Below are 22,130 nucleotides of genomic sequence, written 5' to 3'. Positions count from 1 at the left end.
GGGCAGAAAAAAGTCACGTTCATCTGGGCGGGTACCCAATTCCCAGCACAGTATGGCTCGCCATGTGTGAGGTTTTGGGCATCATCATGCGCCGCCCAGGGAGAGCGTGTGGGTACCGCACCGCACTGTACTGCACTGTACTGTACTGCACTCCGTTCAAGGGCCCTCGAGGAGCGATCGTGACGCTGGGGCACATTTGGTCATTTCGGACATCCATGTATGTGCATATATGTATGTATGTATATAGATGGCTTGCCGGGCGAGCGGTGTACGGTACCCCCAAAGCAGACCATCCTCGAATACATGTACACGGAATGGCTCTACAATAGTCGCCCTTTTCCACTCCTTTGTGGTTTACAACCGCATCGTCACAGATCACGCCGAAAGAATCGCGGGAGCACCGTCATATTTGAGAACGGTCCATGGCTCGCACTTGACACATTGGTGGTGACATCGCTCGTGTGTTCCATGGTGAGGGAGGCATAGTCTGGTCACAGGCTGCGCGGACCTCCAACGGACTCGTCCCCCGCATATTGCATATCAAATTCGAGATCGCCAGCATGATTCTACACCATCGACGCAGGGATGAGGATTTAAGACGCTCGTGCCGCCTAGGCGGTTGCGTTGGGGAGGACAATGCCATCTCGTTTGATCAACTTGGAAACCGATCAACTCCGACGTCGTCTTTGTCGTCGTCGTCGGGGGATCGCAATTCGTATCACACCCAATCGACCGAGTGCTCCGAGACTCGTTCGAAACCGAGTTGTCTTGCCTCGCAGATCTCGGATAATTCATCGACCATGTCTCGAGATATGTTCGCGGGCGGAGCCAATCGACAGGATCCTTACGCGTCGACATATACGTATATGTCATCGAACAACGGCGACGATGAGCATGTGAGGGACGACTACCAGGACCATGACGATGACGACGACGACGACTACGAGATGCCAGCATATATGACACGGCAATCATGCAAACCCAGTGCGATCCCTGCAACGCCGGCGGACTTTTCCGACTTGTTCCCGTCACGCCGCAAGTTGAAGGTGCGACATGACGAAACGACGCCGGACGGTGATATGAATTTACGAATCGACACGCAGGTCATCAACCGCAACGGCCGGGCATGCGACATGACTCTGTTCCACCTGCGAATCCACGATGTACAGACCCGCGAGTTCAGCCTCAGGCGATATTGCCGGGATTCGGGGCGAGAGGTGTGCAATTCGACTCGCAAGACGCAAAAAGCCATCCCGCAACGGCGGCCGAGCCTCCAGCGGTCCCTCAGTAACGCGCTGAATAGCCTGCGGCCGCGATCGGCTGGCGAATCGAAGCTATCCGCCAATGGGTTGAAGCTGCGGCGGAATGACTCGGGCTATGGATCAATGCACTCGGTAGACTTCCAACGGGGCGATTCATCCCGTTCGGCCCGAGACGAAGCGTACCAGAAAACCGTCTCGACCACCGCACCTGTCAAACTCGAGTTCTCCAACTACGCACAGGTCGAAGTGAAGCGACTGGGATCACTCAACCATAGGCGATGCGAATTCGATTATTGGGGCGCGCATTATTCGTGGAAGCGCGTCGCGCGCAAGGACTGCTCGTCGCCGTCCTTCCACCTCATCAAGTCTGGCAGTGAGCATGCGGTCGCCTACATTGTCCCATCTGCACTCTCGAAGGCGCAAGAGGCGCAAGAACGGAGCCGGGGATTCTGGGTCCCACCGTGTACCATGTGGATCGCTGACGATGCGACTGTTGCTGCACAGAAGGATATTTCCGAGTGAGTATTTCCACCAAGTCCCTGCGAGGTCCGACCGCTGACTTGCTACCACCACAGCGTGATCGTCGCTTCGGGCTTACTTGCTCTGATCGACAATTCGTTTCTTGATCGTTGCCACCGGAAAGCAGCGACACGCATGAGCCTGCCCGGCGCGGCCGAGGCCAAGCGACTTCTGAGCGAATTTTTTCGTCGAGGCCCGTCGACGTTCGATCACAATGCCACCCTCGACAGCAGACCCTGGACGGTCTCCCATTGAGCATTGGTGATTCGTGAAAAATACCCTCGTTGAAATCCCATTTCCTTATCTCATCCGGCGGCTGCATGATCTTTCGCATGGAGCTGAGCTGACGAAGCATTGGCATTCCTTTGACGTGTTCCTCATTTCTTTGCTACCCGATCGATCTCCGGGCCAAAATTGTACAATCGCACTTAATACTAATGTGTATCCGACTAATGCAAGCATCTCCTTCTTATGGGAAGATTCCGATCGGTGATGGTGCTGTCGTGGGAATTGTCGCATGTCCAGCCCGCGGGATGAAGTACGAGGGCAATGCGAGTGTTCGTCATATGGATTTTTCAACGCCGCCTCTCGGCAGCCAGGAGGCGTCTTCGGGTGATGCGTGGACGCCGATGACAGCAGTTGCATGACATTGCTCCCGCACGGTATCGCATGCCAATACGCTCGCTAGCTCGATAAGAACGATACGGAACGGCAGTAAGCAGGGGGGGGGGGGGGGGCCCTTTCGTTGACGCACGAGCATAGTCGGACCAATCGACTGACTTCATGCAGGGCAATTGCGCAGGACTTCGTCGTCAGACAAATCCTGTGGCAGTCAAGGGCATTCGTAGCGCATGATCCATCGCCACCACACGACTTGAGCACCCATAGAATGATGACATATTCCCGGGCATCCTGGCGGCGATAGAGTTCCCTCTGGATCTGCTGTCGTGTGTGTCCTTATGCTAGCCCGCACCCGATCATGTGGAAATCCAGCAAACCCGAGCCTTCCCCGCGGACGGTGCGCAGATTTCATGCATTAAAATTGCGCGGGCGATATGCAAATAGCACGACAGTCCAAATCCTTTCGTCCCTCCCAGCCGGCGGAATGGCTGTCAAACTTATAGCGTCTGGTGGAGTCGCATCCTGAGTGTGGCCCTTCGCGATAGGCTCCAGGGCAATTTAGCTTTCCCATTCGGGACCTCTTTGGGCTCCTCTGCAGCTGATTCTCGACTCGGGCAGACACGTCACAGAACACGCAGTAGCTCGCGGTGTCAGCTGAAAGGAGCCAGAAACCCTCAACTCCGCGCACTAACGGCCATTTTGCATGAACTACGTTTGGGAAAATCAGCATCCCTCGCCGCCTCCCCTGCTCGTTGCCGGCGGACAGGGCTTGACAAACAAACGAGACCCTCACGCCGTCACTATCTCCATGGGCCACTGCCTTCTCGGTACAGGTTGCATGTTCGTGGAGGAGCTCTTCCCGTCACGGTCGACCAGGATGTCTCCCTCGTGCGACGAAAAGTCGCGGCCCGGCCCCAGGTGATCACTGTGCCGGTACTTCGGGCCTGCGACGCAAACGCGGGCGTCAATTTCGTGGAGGTGTTCAGGCACCACCTCACGGATTCTGATGTTTTCGTGCACCACCTCCACCTGGGCCGCCTAGATGCAACCTGTATCACAATGGCTGCAATGCCGTGGCGAACTGTAGCTGCTCGAACAGGCTCCGACGATGTTCGACCTCGACTCTCTCTCCGCACCGAACGTCTCCCACGGTCTTGTGTGTCCTGCTGACGGAGGGAGAGACGCATTATCGACTTGCCCGTTCCCGGCTGTGCCACTGAACTTGGGGCTTGTGGTTAAAAGGTACGGGAATACAGCTCTTTTGCTGCACGATATAAGAACGTTTACAGAGCCACAACTTGAGACGACGCGGCGTCTACGACTGCATTGCACTCTCTCTCTCTGCCTCAATTACCTCTGAAATCGACGTCCTGGTCTGTCATTTTAACATTGTAATCATTATTGTCTTTCCCCCTTTCCCTTCGAACCCAACACATAATAATTATCCGACGAACCAAATATGGCAACTGCAACGCACATCAGCTCCCACGGTGGCCAGCCCGAGCAGACTACCAATCAAGATTCGCTTCTCAGTATGATTCCACCAACTGAATCTTGGCTTCTCAGAAGCTGACCATCACCAATTCTAGACCTCTGTCTCAGTTCAGGCCGACCAGCGCCGCGCTACCAAGTCGTTTCTGACCGGCGGGGTAAGCTCCTGGACGGGAATCCGTTTGCAAGCGTTCATCAACCATCGGTCTGACATGGATATGCAGGTGGTCGAACGGCGTGGAGTGCTGTCGTCGAGGTGGCAGGCATCACATATCGCGCACAGTTTTGGTACGACGGACAGTATGTTAACAACGCCAAGGAGGACGCCGCCGAGAAGGCGCTACAAGCGCACGCGATCTACCAAAGTCGAGCCATGGATCAAGTACGACAATAGTCCAAGCATACCCATTTTGTGGACCACGACGATGGCGATGAATCTTTTCGACGCTGCTTGAAAATGCGTCTCACGAAGGATGATTGATCGGTGCAGGCCGTACTGTCCATTTCTCTGCGAAAGTCAATAGCGGGCTGTACGATGTATGATTGGTACACATTTGCCCATGTTCATCAGCCGAGTGCTTGCAAGGCTCGAAAGAGGTGCACACTCTTCTGTAGAGGAGAACTCGGCATGTCGGAGTGAATGGATGCGCCTTCAGTATGGGATGATCCACGGGCCGGGAATGACCCGACACAAATGTTCACGTTCTAGCAGCTCAAGCAAAGCATCTTCAATCGTGGTATCTTGATCACGAATGCGCGGTGCACATCGAACACAGAGTTCTGGTGTTTGAATTGCTTGAATAGTACGTGTGAGATCCAGGGTCACGCTCGCTGAGGAGAGCACGGGGTCACGTGAATTGTCGGATTTGTTGGCATAGCAACTCAACCCTCACGCAAGCAAGGGGTCAGCGTTTATACGTGTAGACCCTACACGGAAAATAGACAACGCAACATAATCAAGTCCGGCCGTGCACACGCTTTCACTCATAAGATATTCACTTCACGATCGCCAGAACATTTCCGAAGCAGCTGAGACTCAACAACATAATTCTGGTCATAAAGTCAACAAATCTTTCACAATGGTAAGCCTTTGCACAGATCCCAACCGCGATATGCAAAGCCAGTCCTCTGCAAAGCTGCTTTCCGATTTGAGGGGTTGTACGAGACGGGCCAGAGGCGCGCGCGACACAGATGTAGCCAAACCATGCATGCAGCCTACGCAGCTCCTTTCCCAGGCCCCTGGTGATGTTTGCAGTTTGCGACCTCAAATATCACGATTCGGCCATTGCGCACAGAAACAATATTCGGGACTTTCACTAATTGAGGCATGTCGGAACAGGCTCAATCTACCAACTTCAAAGAGGCCTTCTCCCTCTTCGACAAGCGCGGTAACGGACGTGTCACCATCGACAGCCTAGGCGACCTTCTGCGAGCCTGTGGCCAGAACCCAACTTTGGCCGAAATTAAAGATTTGGAGCATCAGATTGGTGGCGCAGATTGTGAGTAGACACTGTTAAAACAGCAGGAGCGCGCACTCGCGGAGACAGGCGCGGAGGCGATGAGATGAATTTGCTGGGTAAAGATTTCGAGGGCAGACGAGGGCAGGCTTTGATGATGAAATGATAACGCACAGGACAAGGGATCAAATCGCTGACGAAGATTTTGCTCCGTAGTCGACTTCGATGCCTTTGGCCGCGTGCTCAACCGACCTGGTGGATTCCGCGACCCTGGAGAGCCGGAGGAATACTGCCGTGGCTTCCAGGTATTCGACAAGGATCTCACAGGCTTCATCGGCGTCGGACAATTCCGATACATCCTCACGAACCTTGGCGAGAAGATGAGCGACGAAGAGGTCGACGAACTACTCAAATCGGTCGACACAAGCAGCGGAGAGCTGAACTACGTCGGTGAGTGCCGGAAACAGGTAGAGAGACTGCACGACTCGCGCTGACACGCTTGCAGACATGGTCAAGATGATTCTGCAGAACTAAAACCGTGCTTGGAACTCGGCGGAACATGGTTGCATAAGCGGGAGCTGGATCCTCGCGGGCTGGCCTGACAGATGTGTTTTGATATGCGACGAGGGCTGCTTTCTGCTTTTCAGGGGGCGCAATCTTGGCGTTTGGCGAGACGGGCACTGGCGGTATCATCAAGACTAAACGGGATACGAAGGACACAATACGATCAGAAAGTCCAAATCACATTTTTTTTTCGAAGGGAGCTAGCTATATGCGATCAGGAGCGCCGTGCTGATGAGGATAGATTCCGAAGCATCTCGGCTGATGTGCGACCATGGGTGACGTGCTGACGAATGCAAAATTCCAAAGCATCTCGGCTGTGGTGAAGCCCACCAAGCATGACCCGTCATTCATAAGAATGGCAAGAATAACCGACCCACAGTCTAGGAGAGAGTAGTGTGAAATGGGTGGTGGTCCCACGGACCGAACAGGTGACCATCTGATGTCATGTAAAGTCCTGGCAAGTGACTCGCCACGGACGTGGAGCTCACCGGGGCCGCGGTGATGGTAGACTCGACCTCTTCGGTCGCGACAGTGGAGCTGGCCTCTGCGGCCGTCTCGATCGTACAGAAAGCACGGCCGTCCTCCATGGTCATGGATACGCGAGGATGTTGAGTGATGGTGACGGTGGCAGTGACGCTGGTGGTAGTCGGCTCGCAGACTCGGTGGTGGCGGCCCCTTTTCTCGATTTCGTCGACCTCGTCGATCTCGACTTTTTCTTCTTTGAACTCCTTGAGGAACATGTTGTTCTTGTCAGCCTGGTCGTCTTTGTCGTCGTCGTTTTCGACTGGGTAGAGCTGGGCTCCCTCAAGACCATTCGCCCAGTCCCACTTCTTGAGCTCCTTGCAAGTCGGCTTCACTTCAACCTTGGAATCAGCCATGCGCTCTGTGTATTCCCATTCCTTGCAGGCACCGTTCATGAGGGAGGACTTGTAGAGCGTATAGTCCTACATGGGTGTCAGCATCGCACTTGGGAAAGTTCGGAAAGTGTTTCTGGATTCATGTTCTACGACGACGTGAGCGGATCCACTTACGCGTTCATCACGGTGGTTCTTTTCCCATTTTTTGCAGCGGAGAGTGGCAGTGTCAAGGTTCTCGGCAGCGTCAAGGCTGGCACTAACGCGCCACTCCTTGCACCTATAGCCTTTGTCGTTGAAGTTCTGATCCACATAGTCCTTGTGGTTAGGTTTGTCACCGAATGGATGTTCAGGCTGGTGGTGACGAGGACTGGCATGAGCTGCCAGGGCTGCGACAAGCACAAGGGCACAGCTGGTCTTCATGATGTCGAAAATCGCGAGGCGATTGTCTTGCAAGAGATGGGTAATGGGTTGGAAACGCGGCGAAGAGACGAAGAAGGGAAGTGGGCAGGAGGCACAAATGCACTACCCTCTTATACTCGATCTTCGAATAGAACATGGCAATACTCATTGTACGCTCCTTGGAACCCATATATAGTTTGCTTCTATGGACACGAAATACATCGTCTGATGTGATGTACCGAGAATCATCAAGCTAGCAAGATCTTCCGCGCAAGATGCCTGGAAATCAGACGTCACCTGTGAACCTATCGACCGGAAAAATGGCGTTCGATTACAATCGAGTGCTGTCCTGTTCTTCATCTTTAGCCAACTCCTCGCGTAACCACCGAGCTTCACTCGTCATCTCATCCATTGAACGTGGCTTGCGCTCGTCATCTTCAACCCACTTTGCTGCCTTGCGCTCTACATCTCCGCCACCTTCTGCTTGCTTCTGGTGCCGGGCGATGTTGCCTTCTTCGCCCTCAAGCCACTCGTGGACCTTGTCGTCACCACCAGGATCACCTCGGGTTCGAGGAATGATGTGACAGTGGACATGTGGTACGCTCTGGCCAGCAGCCTCGCCATCCTGTACTGCTACGTTGAATGCGTCGGCCTTGTAAAGCCTCTTTAAGGTTCGCTGAATTCTGGTCGCAGTCAGGAAAAGGTCGGCGACCTCATCCTTAGTCAAATCTGACAGGCGAGGCAGGACTCGCAAAGGCGAAACGAGAATGTGACCCGGCAGGAGTGGCTTCAGATTGACGAGAGCGAACGAGTGTTGCGTGACATGGAACACCTACCTCACGCCTCAGCTCGGCTACATTTGCGGGTGAATTGATTCTGGCGGCCATACTTGGGACGTGACATTGAACTTGCCAAACATGATCGTCCGGCTTGAAATGGACGAGGACATAGTGGTCGATGCTCAAGAGCTGTTACCTTGTAAATGTCGAATCTGGTTGTTGTGGGTTGTGCCTTGCAATACACAGGCAATAGTCCACTCACCCACCAAACATTGAAGTGTCGTCGCTATTTACGTCACCGCGGAAGACGACTAACCAAATTCGCCCTTTGTGCTGAGCGACACTCGCTTGCCAGGGATAAGAAATCTCTAGGACTGTCCTCGAGCGTAGGATAAATAGATAGAGTCGTCTATTATTACCCCTGTGAAGTATATGATGCAGAGTCAACCGGTCTCAGTATCGGATTAGGAGTTTACGCATCTCGCCGATTCATCATTTTTCACGAAGTTCCTTATAGATAGCATGGTGTTGAGATTTCAATGTCGAACAGATCCTCACCCGAACGCTGTTATTCTGCCAACCAGCAGATTGTCTTCCGAGTAAGTGCCACAAGTAAGACCTTGTCTTTCCCTTTGAGTTGTCATTCACGTGCTTCGAAGTGAGCCCCGGGATTTGCATATGAGCGACCCATCGCCCGACAAGATTGAGCATTCGTTGAGATTAGCATCATGGCGAACCATAGAACCTTGCCGACCGTCACTTGGCCACAGTTGTTCGGATGCAGGCAACATGATCACTGGACGAGACGGCGACGACGGGAAGTACGAATTGACGTTGGAAAAAATTAATTCTCGGAAAGTTTCACGCATCTGGCGATGTTCACAGGAACGAACCTTTCATAAGCCCTGGAGGGCATCGAAGCGCCTAGGTGGTGTTTTAAAGGAACTGCCTATTAATGCGAAGCACTCGCGAACTGTAGCTTGAGCTGATCCTCCGCTCTGACGCAATCTTACGACATACAGGCGGCCGCACAATAGCACCCGCGATCGGCTCGAGCTATCGCCCTCGTAAAATATATAGCTTTGCTACCATGAACCCTTGAATTAACACCTGAACTGCGAGAATCGACACAAGCAAAACGACATCAAGATGGCCACCGACATACGCGCTGCAGCAAAGACATTCTTCTCGGCCAAGCAATTCGCAGTTGCCGGTGCATCCTCGAACACTGCAAAGTTTGGCTACAAGATCTTCGTCTGGTACTTGGACCATGGCCTGACAGCAATTCCGCTGAATCCCACAGCATCCAGTGTCGCGGTCGGCCAAGAAGAGTTCGATACTGTCGCTTCTCCCTCAAAGCTTACGGACCCTACCAACACCAGCCTGTCTATCATTACTCCGCCTGCGGTCACTGCGAAGCTCCTAGAAGAAGCCAAGGCCGTCGGAATCAAGGCCGTGTGGCTGCAACCAGGCACTTACACTGATAAAGAGCTCGACTATGCTGTGAAGGAATTCCCGGGTGCCGCAGTTGGCGGGTTTGCTGATGGCACTGTGGGCGGCGAGGGCTGGTGCGTTCTGGTAGACGGCGACGAGGCAATTGAGGCTGCCAGCAAGAACGGCAAGCTATGATCAATTCGTATCACAGAACCATCTCTCCATTCACTCGTTGATCGTCGTGTTTCATAGTGATCATTAGTGAAAGAGCGTTGTTGGCATACAAAATGTCAAAACAAGACGAGTCCGGATGTTCCCATGATTTTAATAGACTGATAAGCTTCTGCTTTCAAGGGGCCGCAACGCCACTGTAAAATCGTGCAAATCAGAATCGTCTTCATTCACATGGTCGTGGTCACCACTTTGGTGGAGTATCGAGGTTTCGCTTCCCTGTCGATTTAGTAATGTTGCCCTGCTGGTCCTCCGTAGGAATTAACGCGTCCAACGCGTCACCCGGATTATGAATTCAAGGAACAGCGCGCCAGCGTATCAATGTGTCGTCCACTTGTTGGCCCATCATAATGGAGTATGAGAAATGTTACGTCTTTGAGCCAAAGGATGCCTTCCCAAGTAAGCGCCGTCGCATTCAGCCGACGGGCCTACAAGCATCATGGCCGCGCAGACGTATGGCTTACGAAAGTGCCTGGTCGGCTGTGCAAAACGAGATTGATTTACGACTGAGTTCTTTGAACGCTACAACACTTGAAGAAATTGCACAGTTCCTAGATGAACTCCTCACAGACCCCCCAGCAGGTCGCACGCCTGCGGGATTTGCATTGACTGGACCAAATTCTACTCTATACAGCGCTCTCGCGTCGCAGCCGTTCGTTGGCGCATCAGCAGAAGCCCGACGGCTCTATGTGCCCATCGCATCCACGGTTGGGAACAATCTCAAAGGCATCCTCAAATATATCATTCACAAGGCAACATCGCGAACATACGACGATGACGATTTCGATGAGATTGATAACAGGGCATCGATGCGAAAGGAGCCGCGATATTTGAATTACGACCTCCAGATCCTTCACAATTATGTTCGTGAGCACGAGATCAAGCAGGTCATCATCGCGCTCGAAGACACCGAGGCCTTTGATAGTCATTTGCTCTCTGACCTGATTGAGCTCCTGACTTGTTGGCAAGACCGCTTTTCCATTGTGCTTCTGTTCAATGTGGCGACCTCAATATCCTTTCTTCAGCAGCGGTTACCTCAAGCGGCCGTCAGGTGTCTCGCTGGTCGTGCATTTGACTCAGCGCTTCTTGTGGACGAAGTAGAGCAAGTGATGGAAGTGGTGACTAGCTCTAGCAACCGACTTTGGCTAGGTCCCAGTATCTCTTCTCTACTTCTCGAGCGACAACGTGATTACACCCAAAGCATTGACACTATTGTGGAAGCCGTACGCTACGGATATATGTCACACTACTATGCCAATGCCCTCAGTATTTTTCTGTCTTCGCCGAGCTTGGAGGACGTTCCCAGCGATCACTTTGAAGCGCTACGGAACGTAGCCTCCTTCCGATCATTTGCAGATAGCCTCCTCGAGGCAGGCGATGTCGAGCAACTACGCAACCTACTGGTATCAGACGAAGCTATGTTTGACTTGACGATGAGTGCTATCGCTGAAGGGAAGCTTGCGATCTCGCGCATCATACATGCCACCGAGGTCATACGCTGCGTGCAAGCTGGTCTTGGTGACGCACATATAACTCCCAAAACCAGTCTCTACATGCAGGCTATATCTGGCAAGCTCAGACGATCGCCTATGGTGCGTGGCTTACTTTTATCGACGAGGAAGACGGCATCTGATGCCGTGCTCGAGCTCATGCGCAATCTTGTCCGGCTTGAGATCCCGTCTGACGTGAAACTCCGTGGACTCGAAATTCATGCTCGTCTCGAGGAGCTAGTGAAATCCAACACAGTCGATGGCCAGGCGTCTCAACCCCTCCGCAGCGCCGACGATGTCAAGCACTCCACTCTTCGCACCACTGTCGTTGCTCAGAAAGTTGAGCTTAGCAAGCAAAAGTCCGCTCTTTCAGAACAGGACGCTGCCTACACCACCTTGCTACGGGAATTCACCGATTTCTTGGAAGAGTACCTCGATAGCGCTTTAGTCTCGCCAAAAGAACTTCTCATGCACGAAATATTTCTTTACGATTTACGTTCACCTCATCGGGAGGTTTTGACCCCACGCCCACGACACGCAATCGAGCGTGCGCTCACTGCTCCCCACGACTATCTCGATTGCGATTGCTGTTGTCCAGACCCTGACGGTGCTGCAACACCCAGAGAACATGGCGGCAATGAGATCAGCCTCACGTCGTCACAGCCAGCGACGGCTCTATTATATCAGCTTTACTTGGAATCGGGTAGCTTGATCAATGCTAGTGACTTTTGGCAGGCTTTCCGCGCAATCGCAGACGACGCTGATGATCAGCGGGCCACTGCGCTCTTCCAACGCGGCCTAGCAGAATTGAGATGTTTGGGTGTCATCAAAAGCACGCGGCGAAGAATTGACCATCTCTCGAAAGTGGCGTGGAGGGGCCTCTGAGTAGATATGTGGGAAAACGCAATGGGTACCGTCGAAAGTCTTGACAGTCTAACATCCTTTGCAGGATAGTGAGGAGTCCATGGCAAATTTTGTCTTGTTGTTGCACCCCAGTGACTTTCACATCTCATCAATGGCATGCAGCACTTTTGGTAGGCGAAGACGATGCGCCGAACACAAGATGGCCTACAGTGGCGCCCACACCAACCGCGATCATGACCCAGCCGTTGTATGTCATGAAGATCAGCCTAAACCGTCATTAGCAAGGCATTCTTCGGATGGAGCACGAGGGAATCGAGAGCGAAGCGCAGCAGCCACGATACTCACATGATGAAAAACGAATAAAAGACTTGGACGCCATAGAAGACAGCTTTGATCAACTGTGCCCGTTGTTCTTGGTTCTTGGCACCTGGTAGTCCCCCACTGCTGCCAGCACCTGTGTAGTCAGGTACATTAGCAAAACTCATTGTGAATTATACCAACCTCAGCCGTTGAGCAGGGAAACTGGGATCGTGGTCTGCCGACGTGCCAGGGCTTGGAGAAGAGTGATGCACACTTACGCGCAATGTTGTTAGCATCTTTGGCTATACCAGTCGCACTGCGTGCTTCGAACTGCCGCGCCGCCTCCTTGATGGCTTCATAGCCGGCTGATAATGCAACAATGGCAATAAGTGAAATCACTAGAGAGCTGAAACCAGTGATCCGCCAGCTGCGAAAGACAATGCCTACATATAGAAGTACACGGTCAGCAATCATCGATACCCACCGTGTTACTTGAAAGATAGATGTGTACACAAATTCGTGGTATCCCACGTGAACAACCTGCGAGCTTGGCCGTCAAAGAGTGTCCTTGTGGAAAAGGTTTGCCTGAGTGAAGTCGGCCTACATGTTCATCGAGCACATTGCAGCGGGGCTGGCATCCATGTCTCCGTGTCCACTAAATCTACCGTGTCAGTCGCATTGAAGTTTTGATGACCGTCAGCGAGACGCGCGCGACAACCAGCGACATTGTCGTCGGACATATCCTGATTGACGTTGGAAACATACTGATGATGCGAATGATCCATACTGATGATCGCACGATTCCGTAGGCTTAAGATGCGAGAAACCTTCTGCCGTGATACGAAGACGCGAGACACCGAGATTTGCGCTCAACCTTCTGGATCGTCGTAATCTAGGTTCGACTTCGCTGATCTGCCATTGACAAGTACATAATACCATTCACGCGCATCGCGTGGGAGCGACATCATCGCTGGTCAGGGTCTCTCTCCGCCAAGCGCCGGATTTTGCGGCGTTAGTCAGAAGCTTATTCAAAATTTTGCTTTACACTTTCGAGAAACATCGCCCGCGCAAACTCCCAATGATTTCACTTGCGCTACTGGTCACATCGTAACGCATTCACCAGCATGAGTTCCATGATCACAGCCCTAGCGTGGGTTCCCAGAGGCCATGCAGCAGCGTTTCCTACGAAATATGCTTTCGACGAAGAAGAATATGCTCGCATTTCGAAGCTCGCCAAACTTGAGCTTGACGATGCCAAGGAAGATCTAGAAAAAGCTCGGAAAGCACTAAGTAAATCCAATGGAGGAGTGAACAGTTCGGGCGATCTTCAGGAAGATAGCAGCGAAGATGAGGGAGACGACCTAGAAGAAACGAAGGACGATGATGACGATGACGACAGGATTGCCGACGACGACGACGATCTTAAAGAATATGACATGGAGAACTATGACAACGAACCAGAGATTGCCGAAGAAGACGAAGACGAACCCGTCAACAGCGTATTTGGCAACATCAAGTCGCTCGCATATCACACAGACAACAACGACGATCCATATTTGACCCTGCCTCAGAACGGCGACAACGATGAGGACGATGAAAGAGACGAATTGCAAGTTCTTCCCACTGACAACATGGTTCTTGCGGCTCGCATTGAAGATGAAGTTGCCCATCTCGAAGTTTACGTTTACGAGGATGATGCGGACAATCTATATGTCCACCACGATTGTTTATTGCCGTCTATCCCATTGTGTGTGGAATGGTTGGGAACCAAGATTGGCCAGGATGCGAGCACTGTTGAAGGAGGTAATTTTGCAGCGGTTGGAACAATGGAACCCGATATCGAGCTCTGGGACTTGGATGTGGTGGACTCGATGTATCCGAGTGCGGTACTAGGACAGAACAACACTGCGCCCGACATCGCTCAATCACTATCCAAAAAGAAGAAAAAGAAGGACAAGAAATCTAATGCATCGTACCACGTCGATGCTGTTTTAGCTCTCGCGGCGAACCGCCAGCATCGTAATCTCCTCGCGAGCGCATCAGCCGACAAGACCACGAAGTTATGGGACCTCAACACTTGCACAGCAGCGCATTCCTACGACCACCATACGGACAAAGTGTGCGCGTTAGCTTGGCATCCCTCTCATTCATCTGTACTACTTTCGGGCAGTTACGATCGTACTATCGTGGCATCGGATATGCGTGCTCCTAACGCGCCAGTCCTTCGATGGGGTGTAGAGAGTGACGTGGAACAATTGCGATGGGACCCTCATGATGAGAATCGCTTCTATGTCAGTACCGAATCTGGCATGCTACACTGTTTCGATACGCGGACAATTCCGTCGAGCCCTGAGGCTAGCAAGGCCCTCTGGCATCTGCAAGCCCACACCAAGTCTTTATCTTCGTTCTCCATCAACGCGACGGTACCTGGATTCATCGCGACTGGCTCAACGGACCGCACTGTCAAATTGTGGAGCATTGCGCCGGATGGTGCCAACAACGGCGGGCCAAGTATGGTCGTCTCGCGCGATCTCGGCGTTGGCAAAGTCTTCTCCGCAAACTTCGCTCCCGATGACGAGGTTGCTTTCCGGCTGGCTGTAGGTGGAAGTAAAGGTACTGTACAGATCTGGGACACGAGCACCAACAAGGCCGTCCGAGAGGCCTTCGCAACACGCGTGAAATTACCGACCCCGGCGAGCGGCGAGATCAAGGAACGTTTAGTGGGAATCCAGGAGGACAACGAGATTGAGGATGAGGAAGCTGAGGCAGAGGAGCATGGTGGCGAGGGTGGTTGGGAAAGCATGGACGAAGACTAAATTACATGCCAGATCTAGTGATGACTACAGCAGTCTTCCAAGCGAGAGTCAATCAATGAGATTTAATGCGAAATATCTACATAGACGATGATTGCACGATGAGAAGAAGGACGATTTGAAGTATAATTGGTACAGTGCTGTCATTATGGAACAATCAGGATCGGTCATGATTCCCGCTGAGATCTCAAATTAATCCTTGACTCCCACAAGGTCTATTCCTCATCTTCATCCTCATCCTCCTCGTCTTCGCCTTCTGCTGCATCAACTTCGAACGGTGGTGCTTGATCAACACCAATGTAAGAATCGCTCATCAGGAATAGGGTGAGTTCATGTTTGCCTGGCTTTTCCAACACGAATTCCAGCTTCACGTTCTGGACTCGCGCAATGGTGAACTTCTTGATGGCAAGAAGTGTACGTGTGCTCGTTTCGCCAATTACAAGCCACCAATTTTCAGTCTTCTCCGCAGGGAAGAAAGGGGCATGCACGGATGGGTTTGGCTGCGCATCTTCGTCTTCGTCGTCGGTCGGTCGCGTGACTGTAACATTGAGATAGCTGGGACTGCCCGTGACAATGTTCTCGGGGTCCTCGATGGTGAAGTCCAGCTCGAGATCGGGGTAGCGATCGTTGACGAAGTTGGCGACATCGGCAAGCTGTGAATTTGAAAATGAGAGAGCTTTCATGAGATCCGCATGTTGAGGGAATTCGTCGGGGTCCATAGCATTTTGGAAACCAATTACATTCTCGATGCCAAATTGGTTGCAAACGCCAACGACCCGATCGTCACAATGAGGAATCTGCTTCAAGGGTGAGTCGCGATCCCACAGAGCCTGAACTGTCATTTGACTGATCTCCATCGCGCTCATGGCGTTGAGATGCCCTTCAGATGATAGAACATCCACGCAAGCGCTAAGAATATTTGGTATCTTGCGCAGGATGACTTCTTGGTCGCGAGCCAAGTCAGGAGGAAGCTGCATTCGTGAGAACTGAGCCTGAAGCAGAATGAAGGCCTTAAAATATGGCGATTGGAAGTTCGGCTGCGCGAGCTTCACTGGCACTCGATCATAGATGCGTTGCAAGATAGCATCTTCATGACGACGTAGCTGTATATCCTCGAATTCGGACGCCGCAGTCACAATCTCCAGAATTCCCTTAAGCTTAGTGCTCTTTTTGAGAGAAAGCATGAGAGTCTGCATCGTGTAGTATGCAATATTGTAGTAAGAGGCGATCATCGCTGAATTGAGAGGCTCGATCGAATCGTCGTCCTCATCAAGCTCAATGAGCTTGCCTTCAGCCAATTCCTTTAAGGTGTTCTCGACTTGCTCAGACAGATATGAGCTCAGACCTTCATGCGAGGTATCTATAAGTCCATAAAAGCTTGGATTGGCTAGCAGCCGTCGGTACCAAAATGTGTAGGTCGTCCAGTCTACTGCATCTTGCGTCGAGGTGATGATCTTCGTGCTGATGTCTGTAACGAACGCGTCATGGAGATACGATTGAAGCTGGCTCTCGATTGGCAGTGCTTCCCCGAGGAACTTCTTGTAGAAGTTGCGTTTTACATCTGGGCACATCAAGACACCACGTGAATCTTTGTCCTCCAGTGGTCGTCCGGCTTTGCCAAACATTTGTAGCACTTCACTGATTTGGTAATCGATGTACCGGTGCTGTCTGCCATCGAAGTACTGTGTGCCCATTACGATGACCAGATGTGCAACGCTTTGCACCTCAAAGCAACAGTCTCGAGAGACGAGCATGACCTGTACTGCACCTTGAGAGAACAAGGATTCCACGATGCGCTTGTCTGATTCTGCAAGTGCTTCATGAAAATAGGCAATCCCATGGGCTAGGGAGCTGGCCAGGCCACGCTCTTTGACTCTTGCAAGGATTGGTTGCAATTGAGAAGCATCGGCCATAAGGAATCGATCTTCATCATTGTCGGCAACGCATGCAGCAAGAAGATCTTGCGCTGTCGCTCGGACCTGTTTGCGGCTGGGCACGAATACCATTGTCGGCTTCTCAGCTGCGTACAAAAGAATGTTCTGGTAAGTCGGCTTTACCATTGCAAGCATGAGCGAGGGAAAATGGGGGATGTTGAAAGTCTGCAGGTGCAAATTCAACTGTATTGGCCGGACATTGGGACTGAAGTTGAAGATGGTGTGTTTGGTGCAACCGATCCATTCGCCAACATCACGAGCGTTTGAAAGCGACACGCTCAATCCCACCAGCCGAAGCTCGTTTTCCAGTTGTGCCTTGATCGCCTGAGAGCGAGATATGACAAGCTCGTAGACAAAGCCCATGTGGTTACCAAGCATGTGAAGGTCATCAGCAACGATTAACCCAACATTTTGGACGTTCTTCCTTCGCTGCCACTGTCTGGACATGACATCCCACTGAGCCGGCGTTGCTAGAATGAGGTCGCCTCTTTCGAGTAACTTGAGATCAGCTGCGGTTTCTCCAGTGAGCTTGACGATCTGCTTTCCACCAGCAACGGGACCGAGCCTGGATTGCCAGACCTTGAAACGTGCGTCAATTTGCTCTTGGAACGGTGCAAGATAAACAGCTTTTTTCTCAGCCGACCTCGAGAAATGGCGGAGAATAGCGAATTCAGCACAGACGGTCTTCCCGCTGCTCGTCGGGGCGCCCACCAAAACACTATCGTCAGATTGATACAAGGCCTGGAAAGTCTGTGTCTGAATCTTGTTGAATTGTGACCAGTCACTGAACAGGTCCACGAATTCGGGGGTCTTTAATGCCTGAACCGGTAACGGCTGCAAATCCAGTATAGGCGTGTGTGCAGGAAATTTCTCGGGCAACACTAATTTCTGAAACGATAGAGTCAGCTTGCTTTCAGCATGCATCCATCGGTCGCTGACGAGAGTGATGAAGTAATTAGGAGGCATCGGCTCCGTGATGGCGACTGTAAATTCGATGAGGTGTTCATTCTGTTCGGGGTCCTCATTTGTTGCAAATTCTTTGCGAAGTAAAAATTGGTCGTGGAAGAGAATTTCATCACCGTCACAGTCCTCGACTAGAATCCACCAGCTCTCAGCACGACCATGCAGCTGGTCGTCCCACTCGAAGTTAGGCGTGATGGTGAGTGCGACACGGAGCATGCTTCTCGTGATAGGCTGGCAGGTTGCTTGAAGATCTAGTCGGGGGAATTTGGCAATCATACTGCAAACCTGTCGGCCCTGCTTAGCCAGGCCGAGCAACTCACCCATACGAGGCGGGTCTAGATCAAAGTAGCTTGACCACGGAATGTCGATTCTTTCGGCTTTCTTGATGATTTCTGGAGAACATTCGGAAAACTGGCGCAGAGGTGTCATGGTGGGCCACATTCGCTTTTCTGCCATCTTGCAAAGATTCAGGGCATCTTTCGCAACGCCTGCCCAGCCTTTCTTGAGTGCGATCTCGTACATGGCTCGGAGGATACGACCTGCAGATTGTGTGACGTATACCAAATCCGCCATGAGGGCGAGACCATCGAGTTTGAGTCTGCTGACATATGCCTGTAATAAGACGTTGATTTTGCAATGCGGTTCATCCACGGATTCCTTGACGGGGATTGGGACGCGCCCTAGAAGTTTTGCAAGCTCCAGCTTCTCGTCCTGTCGTACCGGAATGTATTTGAACTCGTCGCTGAGAGAAAAAACTCGGAAGAGCTCAATCGGGCTAACTGATGGTTGAATGTGAATATTATATGTCAGCATGCTGTTGTGAGTGATGTAGTAGTGACTCGCGATTCGCCCTAGATCGGTAGACTGCAAGCGGCCGGTCTTCTTGTCGTATTTGACCAGACTCGCCTTCTCGAGGACGGCAGCAGCAGAATGAATGAGGTCAACACGCCGCTGCTCGAGCGTCTCGTCTTCGTCGTAATCAGCGCCCACTTGGTAGAGAGCCGGTGATCGCAGCATTCTCACAAAGAGATATGTATATCCGAGCCACTCCACTCCATCATCGCGTGATCGAATGTTCCCCAAGACGATCTCAGCATTGAGGTTGTCGGCAAGCTTAGAAATGAATTGAGACTCGATCGGCAACTGTTGGTTCAACAAGGACAGGTAGTACTGCATTTCTCGCTGCGTTGTGATGATGATACCCTCGCCATAGGTGTCAAATTGAGGCCGACCAGCACGTCCCAACATCTGCAGAACATCCTGTGGGCTCAGCTCGACCCATGCACCTTTTTCCGGAGAGTATATCTGGGTGCCCTTGATGATCACGGTGTGAGCTGGCAGGTTGACACCCCATGCAAGGGTTGCAGTGGCGACGAGAACGCGAATGGCACCTTCTGCAAACAGATCCTCGACGACAGTCCTGTCGTCTCTGCTCATACCAGCATGATGAATGCCAAAACCGTACGGGAGCAAATCTTTAAGATCGGCGTTGGCTGCCTGGCCAGATTCTTCACGCAGCATTTCTTGCACAGACGCGTCGGTTCGTAAGATTTGTGACAACGTCTCGAGTTCGAGAGCTTTATCGCGAATGTATTTGGCGGTCTTCGCCGTCTCCTTTCTCGAATGCACAAATATGAGCATTTGCGTCCCATTTTTGCCAACATGGTCCATGACTTTGGTGTAGCAGACATCGTTCATGATCTTGAGTTGTTTGATTGCCTTTTTGTCTGTGACACCAACGAATTCCTGTTTGAGAGGACATGGCCGGAAAGTTCCATCGAAGTGGTATAGGTCCTTCTCAGGATCAACCCGAAGGAAAGTAGCGACATCCTTGTAATTTGGAAGAGTAGCAGAAAGACCGACAATTCGAACGGGGTCCCCCGTTTGCTCCATCCGGCGAATGGTGCGTGCGACGATGCTCTCAAGCACGGGTCCGCGGTCATCGTGGAGTAAATGGATCTCATCTATGCATATGAGTCGCACTAGATTTGTGTAGCTTGTATCGGTCGCCTTGCGTGTGATGACGTCCCATTTCTCAGGCGTAGTTACAATGACCTGCGTTTCTGCTATCTGCTGTTTAGTGAGCTGCCGGTCTCCAGTCAACTCGGCAACATTGATGCCGTATTCTCGCAGACGTGCGCCAAAATTACCGACTTGTTCTTGAACCAGAGCTTTCAGTGGCGCGATGAAAATGATTTTAAACTCGTCCAGGTTGAGTGCCCCTGTGACCGGATCCCGGTGCTTGCCGATCTCTCGGAGCATGGCCAGCATGGCGACATTGGTCTTTCCGGATCCTGTCGGCGCGCAAATGAGCATATTGCCATCGTCTTCAAACGCAGAGTCATAGCATTCAGTCTGAATACGATTGAGCTGCGCAGATTTGCCAAAACCTATCTGCGCCCATGTTGGCAGCTGAGATGTGGCTATCAATGGCCTCTCGTTAACCCTCTGTCTGCGCTCTGGCGCTGGAACGTGAATCTCCTCGTAACCTTTGAAGGTAAGTTTTTTCGATCCTTGCGGGAGTCTGACATTTTGGTTGGTCATCAAATGATTGCCTTGATCAAACTTGAGATCTTCGATATTGAGGGTCTTGCGGGGTTGCATGCCGCCTACTAGACTATCCTTCTTGACGTCGTCCTCTTCTTTGATCTGCATTCGTGTATCGAGGGTTTTCGTGTCAAGATTGACAGCGATCTTTGATGATTTTGTAGTCGGCTCAGCACGCCCACGCAGCTCTTTCAGAATACGAGCATGACCAGCATTAATCATATCCTTCTCAAGAGCTACGCGCTCGGACTCACTCTCAGCAACTCTTCGCCATCGCGTTACCCACACAATCTTGTCACGGTTCTTCACCAGCTTGCCGACCAACTCATGGTGCTCGTAGTCAAACAGCTCCATGAGGTCATTTTCGACCTCTCTTAGTGATTTCTCTTCGGCTTCGGGTATGGCGCTTGTCATGATCATTTCTGCTTCGCGAGTCTTCTCCGTCCGGGTATGGGCGTCTTCGTATATGTGTCCAATTTGTCTTTGCAGCCAATATGCGTCAATTTCGTGTGCAGGAATTGAATCCTCATCTTGGCTTCCGCCATCATTACGTTCCGGCTTGTTCTCCAGGACCATTTCATCATCTCCGTCGTCATTGACGTTCTCTGGTTGGTCGCCGGAAACTTCAGCGGCATCCTCTTCCCCCACCCTCAGCTCATCGTCTGACTCCCCACCGTCGTCCCGAACCTCAAAGTTGCGAGCTCCATCCTCGTCTTCATCCTCGTCATCAGCGCCAAAATCGACGGCAACTCCTTCTCGTTCGTCGAGCCCATCTCCGTTGTCATCATCCCCATCACGCATGTCTTCATCTTCATCTTGAGCCTCGTAGTCCGTGATCTTCTTCCCCAAGTTGACAAGCTGATTGAACTCCTGACTGGACAATTGTATTCCAAGGATATCATCAATCTCTTTCTTCTTATCGTAATCTTTGATACTCTCAGTTTTGAGAAACTCCAGGATAGAATCCGTGGCGGAAGCTGTGATCTCGAGGCCGTAATCGCCTCCCATTTTCTGAGCAACATTGGTAGCTATTAAATCGTAAACGTCTTTGGTCGCTGCCGTTCGTGGACGGTATCTTAATCCTTCGATGTTGAGATCTGTTTGACTTAGTATCCCCGATTTGCGGCCACCTTTTGCCGTCTCCGTCCTCTTCCTCTTTCGTGCTTGCTCTTGACTTGCTTGTTGCACTGGCGCAGCTTCGCGCGCGTTCCTGGATCCCATGTCCGCAAGGTTGATGCGACCAGCCAGGGATTCTGGGTCACCGGTGTCTTCGTCGCCACGACGTGACACAAACCTTCGGTCTGCCTGCAAAACCAGGTTGGACATATTGGTGTATTTGTATTGGCCCAGGGGATTATCCCCCGTTCCCTTCTTTGATTCCGCCATGTTGAACGAGACGACCGATGAATTTCGCTTTGAGCACCTGTTCGTGAAATTGTATGTTTACAGAGGCGACTCCGATTTCGAGAAGTATAGTCGTGCAGTGAAGGCGAAATGAGTGATGAGTGACGCGACGGAGGTTTCTCGGATTTGCGCTGTGGCCTGCGCTTCTGACTCACATGTGTAATGCAGTTTGTAGATGTCACGACGCCGATGAATGTTTCT

The 22,130-nt window shown here is 51.8% G+C and overlaps 11 protein-coding genes across 11 annotated transcripts; 6 read left to right on the top strand and 5 right to left on the bottom strand.

Moving 5' to 3' along the window:
* The first annotated feature begins 289 nt into the window (after window positions 1-289).
* Window positions 290-2,503, top strand: K489DRAFT_383627 (uncharacterized protein). The gene is made up of 2 exons (XM_033605655.1): window positions 290-1,780; window positions 1,838-2,503. The coding sequence occupies exons 1-2, from the start codon at window positions 561-563 to the stop codon at window positions 2,034-2,036; spliced, it is 1,419 nt and encodes a 472-aa protein (XP_033456438.1). The 5' UTR covers window positions 290-560; the 3' UTR covers window positions 2,037-2,503.
* On the bottom strand, window positions 1,934-2,520 carry K489DRAFT_65540 (uncharacterized protein). Its single transcript, XM_033608808.1, has one exon. It carries the CDS (start codon window positions 2,424-2,426, stop codon window positions 2,082-2,084), a length of 345 nt encoding a protein of 114 aa, XP_033456437.1. The 5' UTR covers window positions 2,427-2,520; the 3' UTR covers window positions 1,934-2,081.
* A 1,476-nt stretch (window positions 2,521-3,996) lies between these two features.
* On the top strand, window positions 3,997-4,287 carry K489DRAFT_325584 (uncharacterized protein; the record flags this gene model as incomplete). The annotated part of the gene is made up of 2 exons (XM_033601837.1): window positions 3,997-4,051; window positions 4,118-4,287. Coding segments are annotated over 2 exons (225 nt in total), but the record flags the coding sequence as incomplete, so codon positions are not given.
* A 933-nt stretch (window positions 4,288-5,220) lies between these two features.
* On the top strand, window positions 5,221-5,884 carry K489DRAFT_325342 (EF-hand; the record flags this gene model as incomplete). Its single annotated transcript, XM_033601827.1, has 3 exons — window positions 5,221-5,392; window positions 5,567-5,800; window positions 5,856-5,884. 3 exons carry the CDS (start codon window positions 5,221-5,223, stop codon window positions 5,882-5,884), a joined length of 435 nt encoding a protein of 144 aa, XP_033456435.1.
* A 410-nt stretch (window positions 5,885-6,294) lies between these two features.
* K489DRAFT_404058 (uncharacterized protein) lies at window positions 6,295-7,269 on the bottom strand (the record flags this gene model as incomplete). The annotated part of the gene is made up of 2 exons (XM_033607110.1): window positions 6,946-7,269; window positions 6,295-6,858 (listed from the first exon to the last, which is right to left on the bottom strand). Exons 1-2 carry the CDS (start codon window positions 7,189-7,191, stop codon window positions 6,295-6,297), a joined length of 810 nt encoding a protein of 269 aa, XP_033456434.1. The 5' UTR covers window positions 7,192-7,269.
* Window positions 7,270-7,342: 73 nt separating this feature from the next.
* On the bottom strand, window positions 7,343-8,155 carry K489DRAFT_362783 (HIT-like protein). The gene is made up of 2 exons (XM_033602669.1): window positions 8,060-8,155; window positions 7,343-8,002 (listed from the first exon to the last, which is right to left on the bottom strand). The coding sequence occupies exons 1-2, from the start codon at window positions 8,117-8,119 to the stop codon at window positions 7,502-7,504; spliced, it is 561 nt and encodes a 186-aa protein (XP_033456433.1). The 5' UTR covers window positions 8,120-8,155; the 3' UTR covers window positions 7,343-7,501.
* Window positions 8,156-9,098: 943 nt separating this feature from the next.
* On the top strand, window positions 9,099-9,578 carry K489DRAFT_373265 (NAD(P)-binding protein; the record flags this gene model as incomplete). Its single annotated transcript, XM_033603407.1, has 1 exon — window positions 9,099-9,578. The coding sequence occupies one exon, from the start codon at window positions 9,099-9,101 to the stop codon at window positions 9,576-9,578; it is 480 nt and encodes a 159-aa protein (XP_033456432.1).
* A 386-nt stretch (window positions 9,579-9,964) lies between these two features.
* Window positions 9,965-11,989, top strand: K489DRAFT_325844 (uncharacterized protein; the record flags this gene model as incomplete). Its single annotated transcript, XM_033601857.1, has 1 exon — window positions 9,965-11,989. One exon carries the CDS (start codon window positions 9,965-9,967, stop codon window positions 11,987-11,989), a length of 2,025 nt encoding a protein of 674 aa, XP_033456431.1.
* Window positions 11,990-12,116: 127 nt separating this feature from the next.
* On the bottom strand, window positions 12,117-13,053 carry K489DRAFT_390617 (Ctr copper transporter; the record flags this gene model as incomplete). The annotated part of the gene is made up of 6 exons (XM_033606617.1): window positions 12,117-12,234; window positions 12,314-12,380; window positions 12,547-12,711; window positions 12,780-12,808; window positions 12,873-12,923; window positions 13,034-13,053. 6 exons carry the CDS (start codon window positions 13,051-13,053, stop codon window positions 12,117-12,119), a joined length of 450 nt encoding a protein of 149 aa, XP_033456430.1.
* A 272-nt stretch (window positions 13,054-13,325) lies between these two features.
* On the top strand, window positions 13,326-15,305 carry K489DRAFT_383622 (WD40 repeat-like protein). Its single transcript, XM_033605654.1, has one exon. It carries the CDS (start codon window positions 13,393-13,395, stop codon window positions 15,082-15,084), a length of 1,692 nt encoding a protein of 563 aa, XP_033456429.1. The 5' UTR covers window positions 13,326-13,392; the 3' UTR covers window positions 15,085-15,305.
* Window positions 14,866-22,089, bottom strand: K489DRAFT_383621 (Sec63-domain-containing protein). Its single transcript, XM_033605653.1, has one exon. The coding sequence runs from the start codon at window positions 21,909-21,911 to the stop codon at window positions 15,297-15,299; it is 6,615 nt and encodes a 2,204-aa protein (XP_033456428.1). The 5' UTR covers window positions 21,912-22,089; the 3' UTR covers window positions 14,866-15,296.
* Between the last annotated feature and the right edge of the window lie 41 nt (window positions 22,090-22,130).

The sequence above is a fragment of the Dissoconium aciculare genome (genome assembly GCF_010015565.1).
Source record: "Dissoconium aciculare CBS 342.82 unplaced genomic scaffold K489scaffold_13, whole genome shotgun sequence".
NCBI lineage: Eukaryota > Fungi > Ascomycota > Dothideomycetes > Mycosphaerellales > Dissoconiaceae > Dissoconium > Dissoconium aciculare.
The sequence above is the reverse complement of the archived record's forward strand: the minus strand, read 5'-3'. Positions and strand labels throughout refer to the sequence as shown.

Excerpts from the sequence above, each read along its gene's own strand:
- K489DRAFT_383627 (XM_033605655.1), top strand. The coding sequence starts at position 561 with ATGATTCTACACCATCGACGCAGGGATGAGGATTTAAGACGCTCGTGC. Across the intron at positions 1,781-1,837 it reads GCACAGAAGGATATTTCCGA|CGTGATCGTCGCTTCGGGCT; the intron begins GTGAGTATTTCC and ends CTACCACCACAG.
- K489DRAFT_65540 (XM_033608808.1), bottom strand. The coding sequence starts at position 2,426 with ATGCAACTGCTGTCATCGGCGTCCACGCATCACCCGAAGACGCCTCCT.
- K489DRAFT_362783 (XM_033602669.1), bottom strand. The coding sequence starts at position 8,119 with ATGTCCTCGTCCATTTCAAGCCGGACGATCATGTTTGGCAAGTTCAAT. Across the intron at positions 8,003-8,059 it reads AGTTCAATGTCACGTCCCAA|GTGTTCCATGTCACGCAACA; the intron begins GTATGGCCGCCA and ends GGCGTGAGGTAG.
- K489DRAFT_383622 (XM_033605654.1), top strand. The coding sequence starts at position 13,393 with ATGAGTTCCATGATCACAGCCCTAGCGTGGGTTCCCAGAGGCCATGCA.
- K489DRAFT_383621 (XM_033605653.1), bottom strand. The coding sequence starts at position 21,911 with ATGGCGGAATCAAAGAAGGGAACGGGGGATAATCCCCTGGGCCAATAC.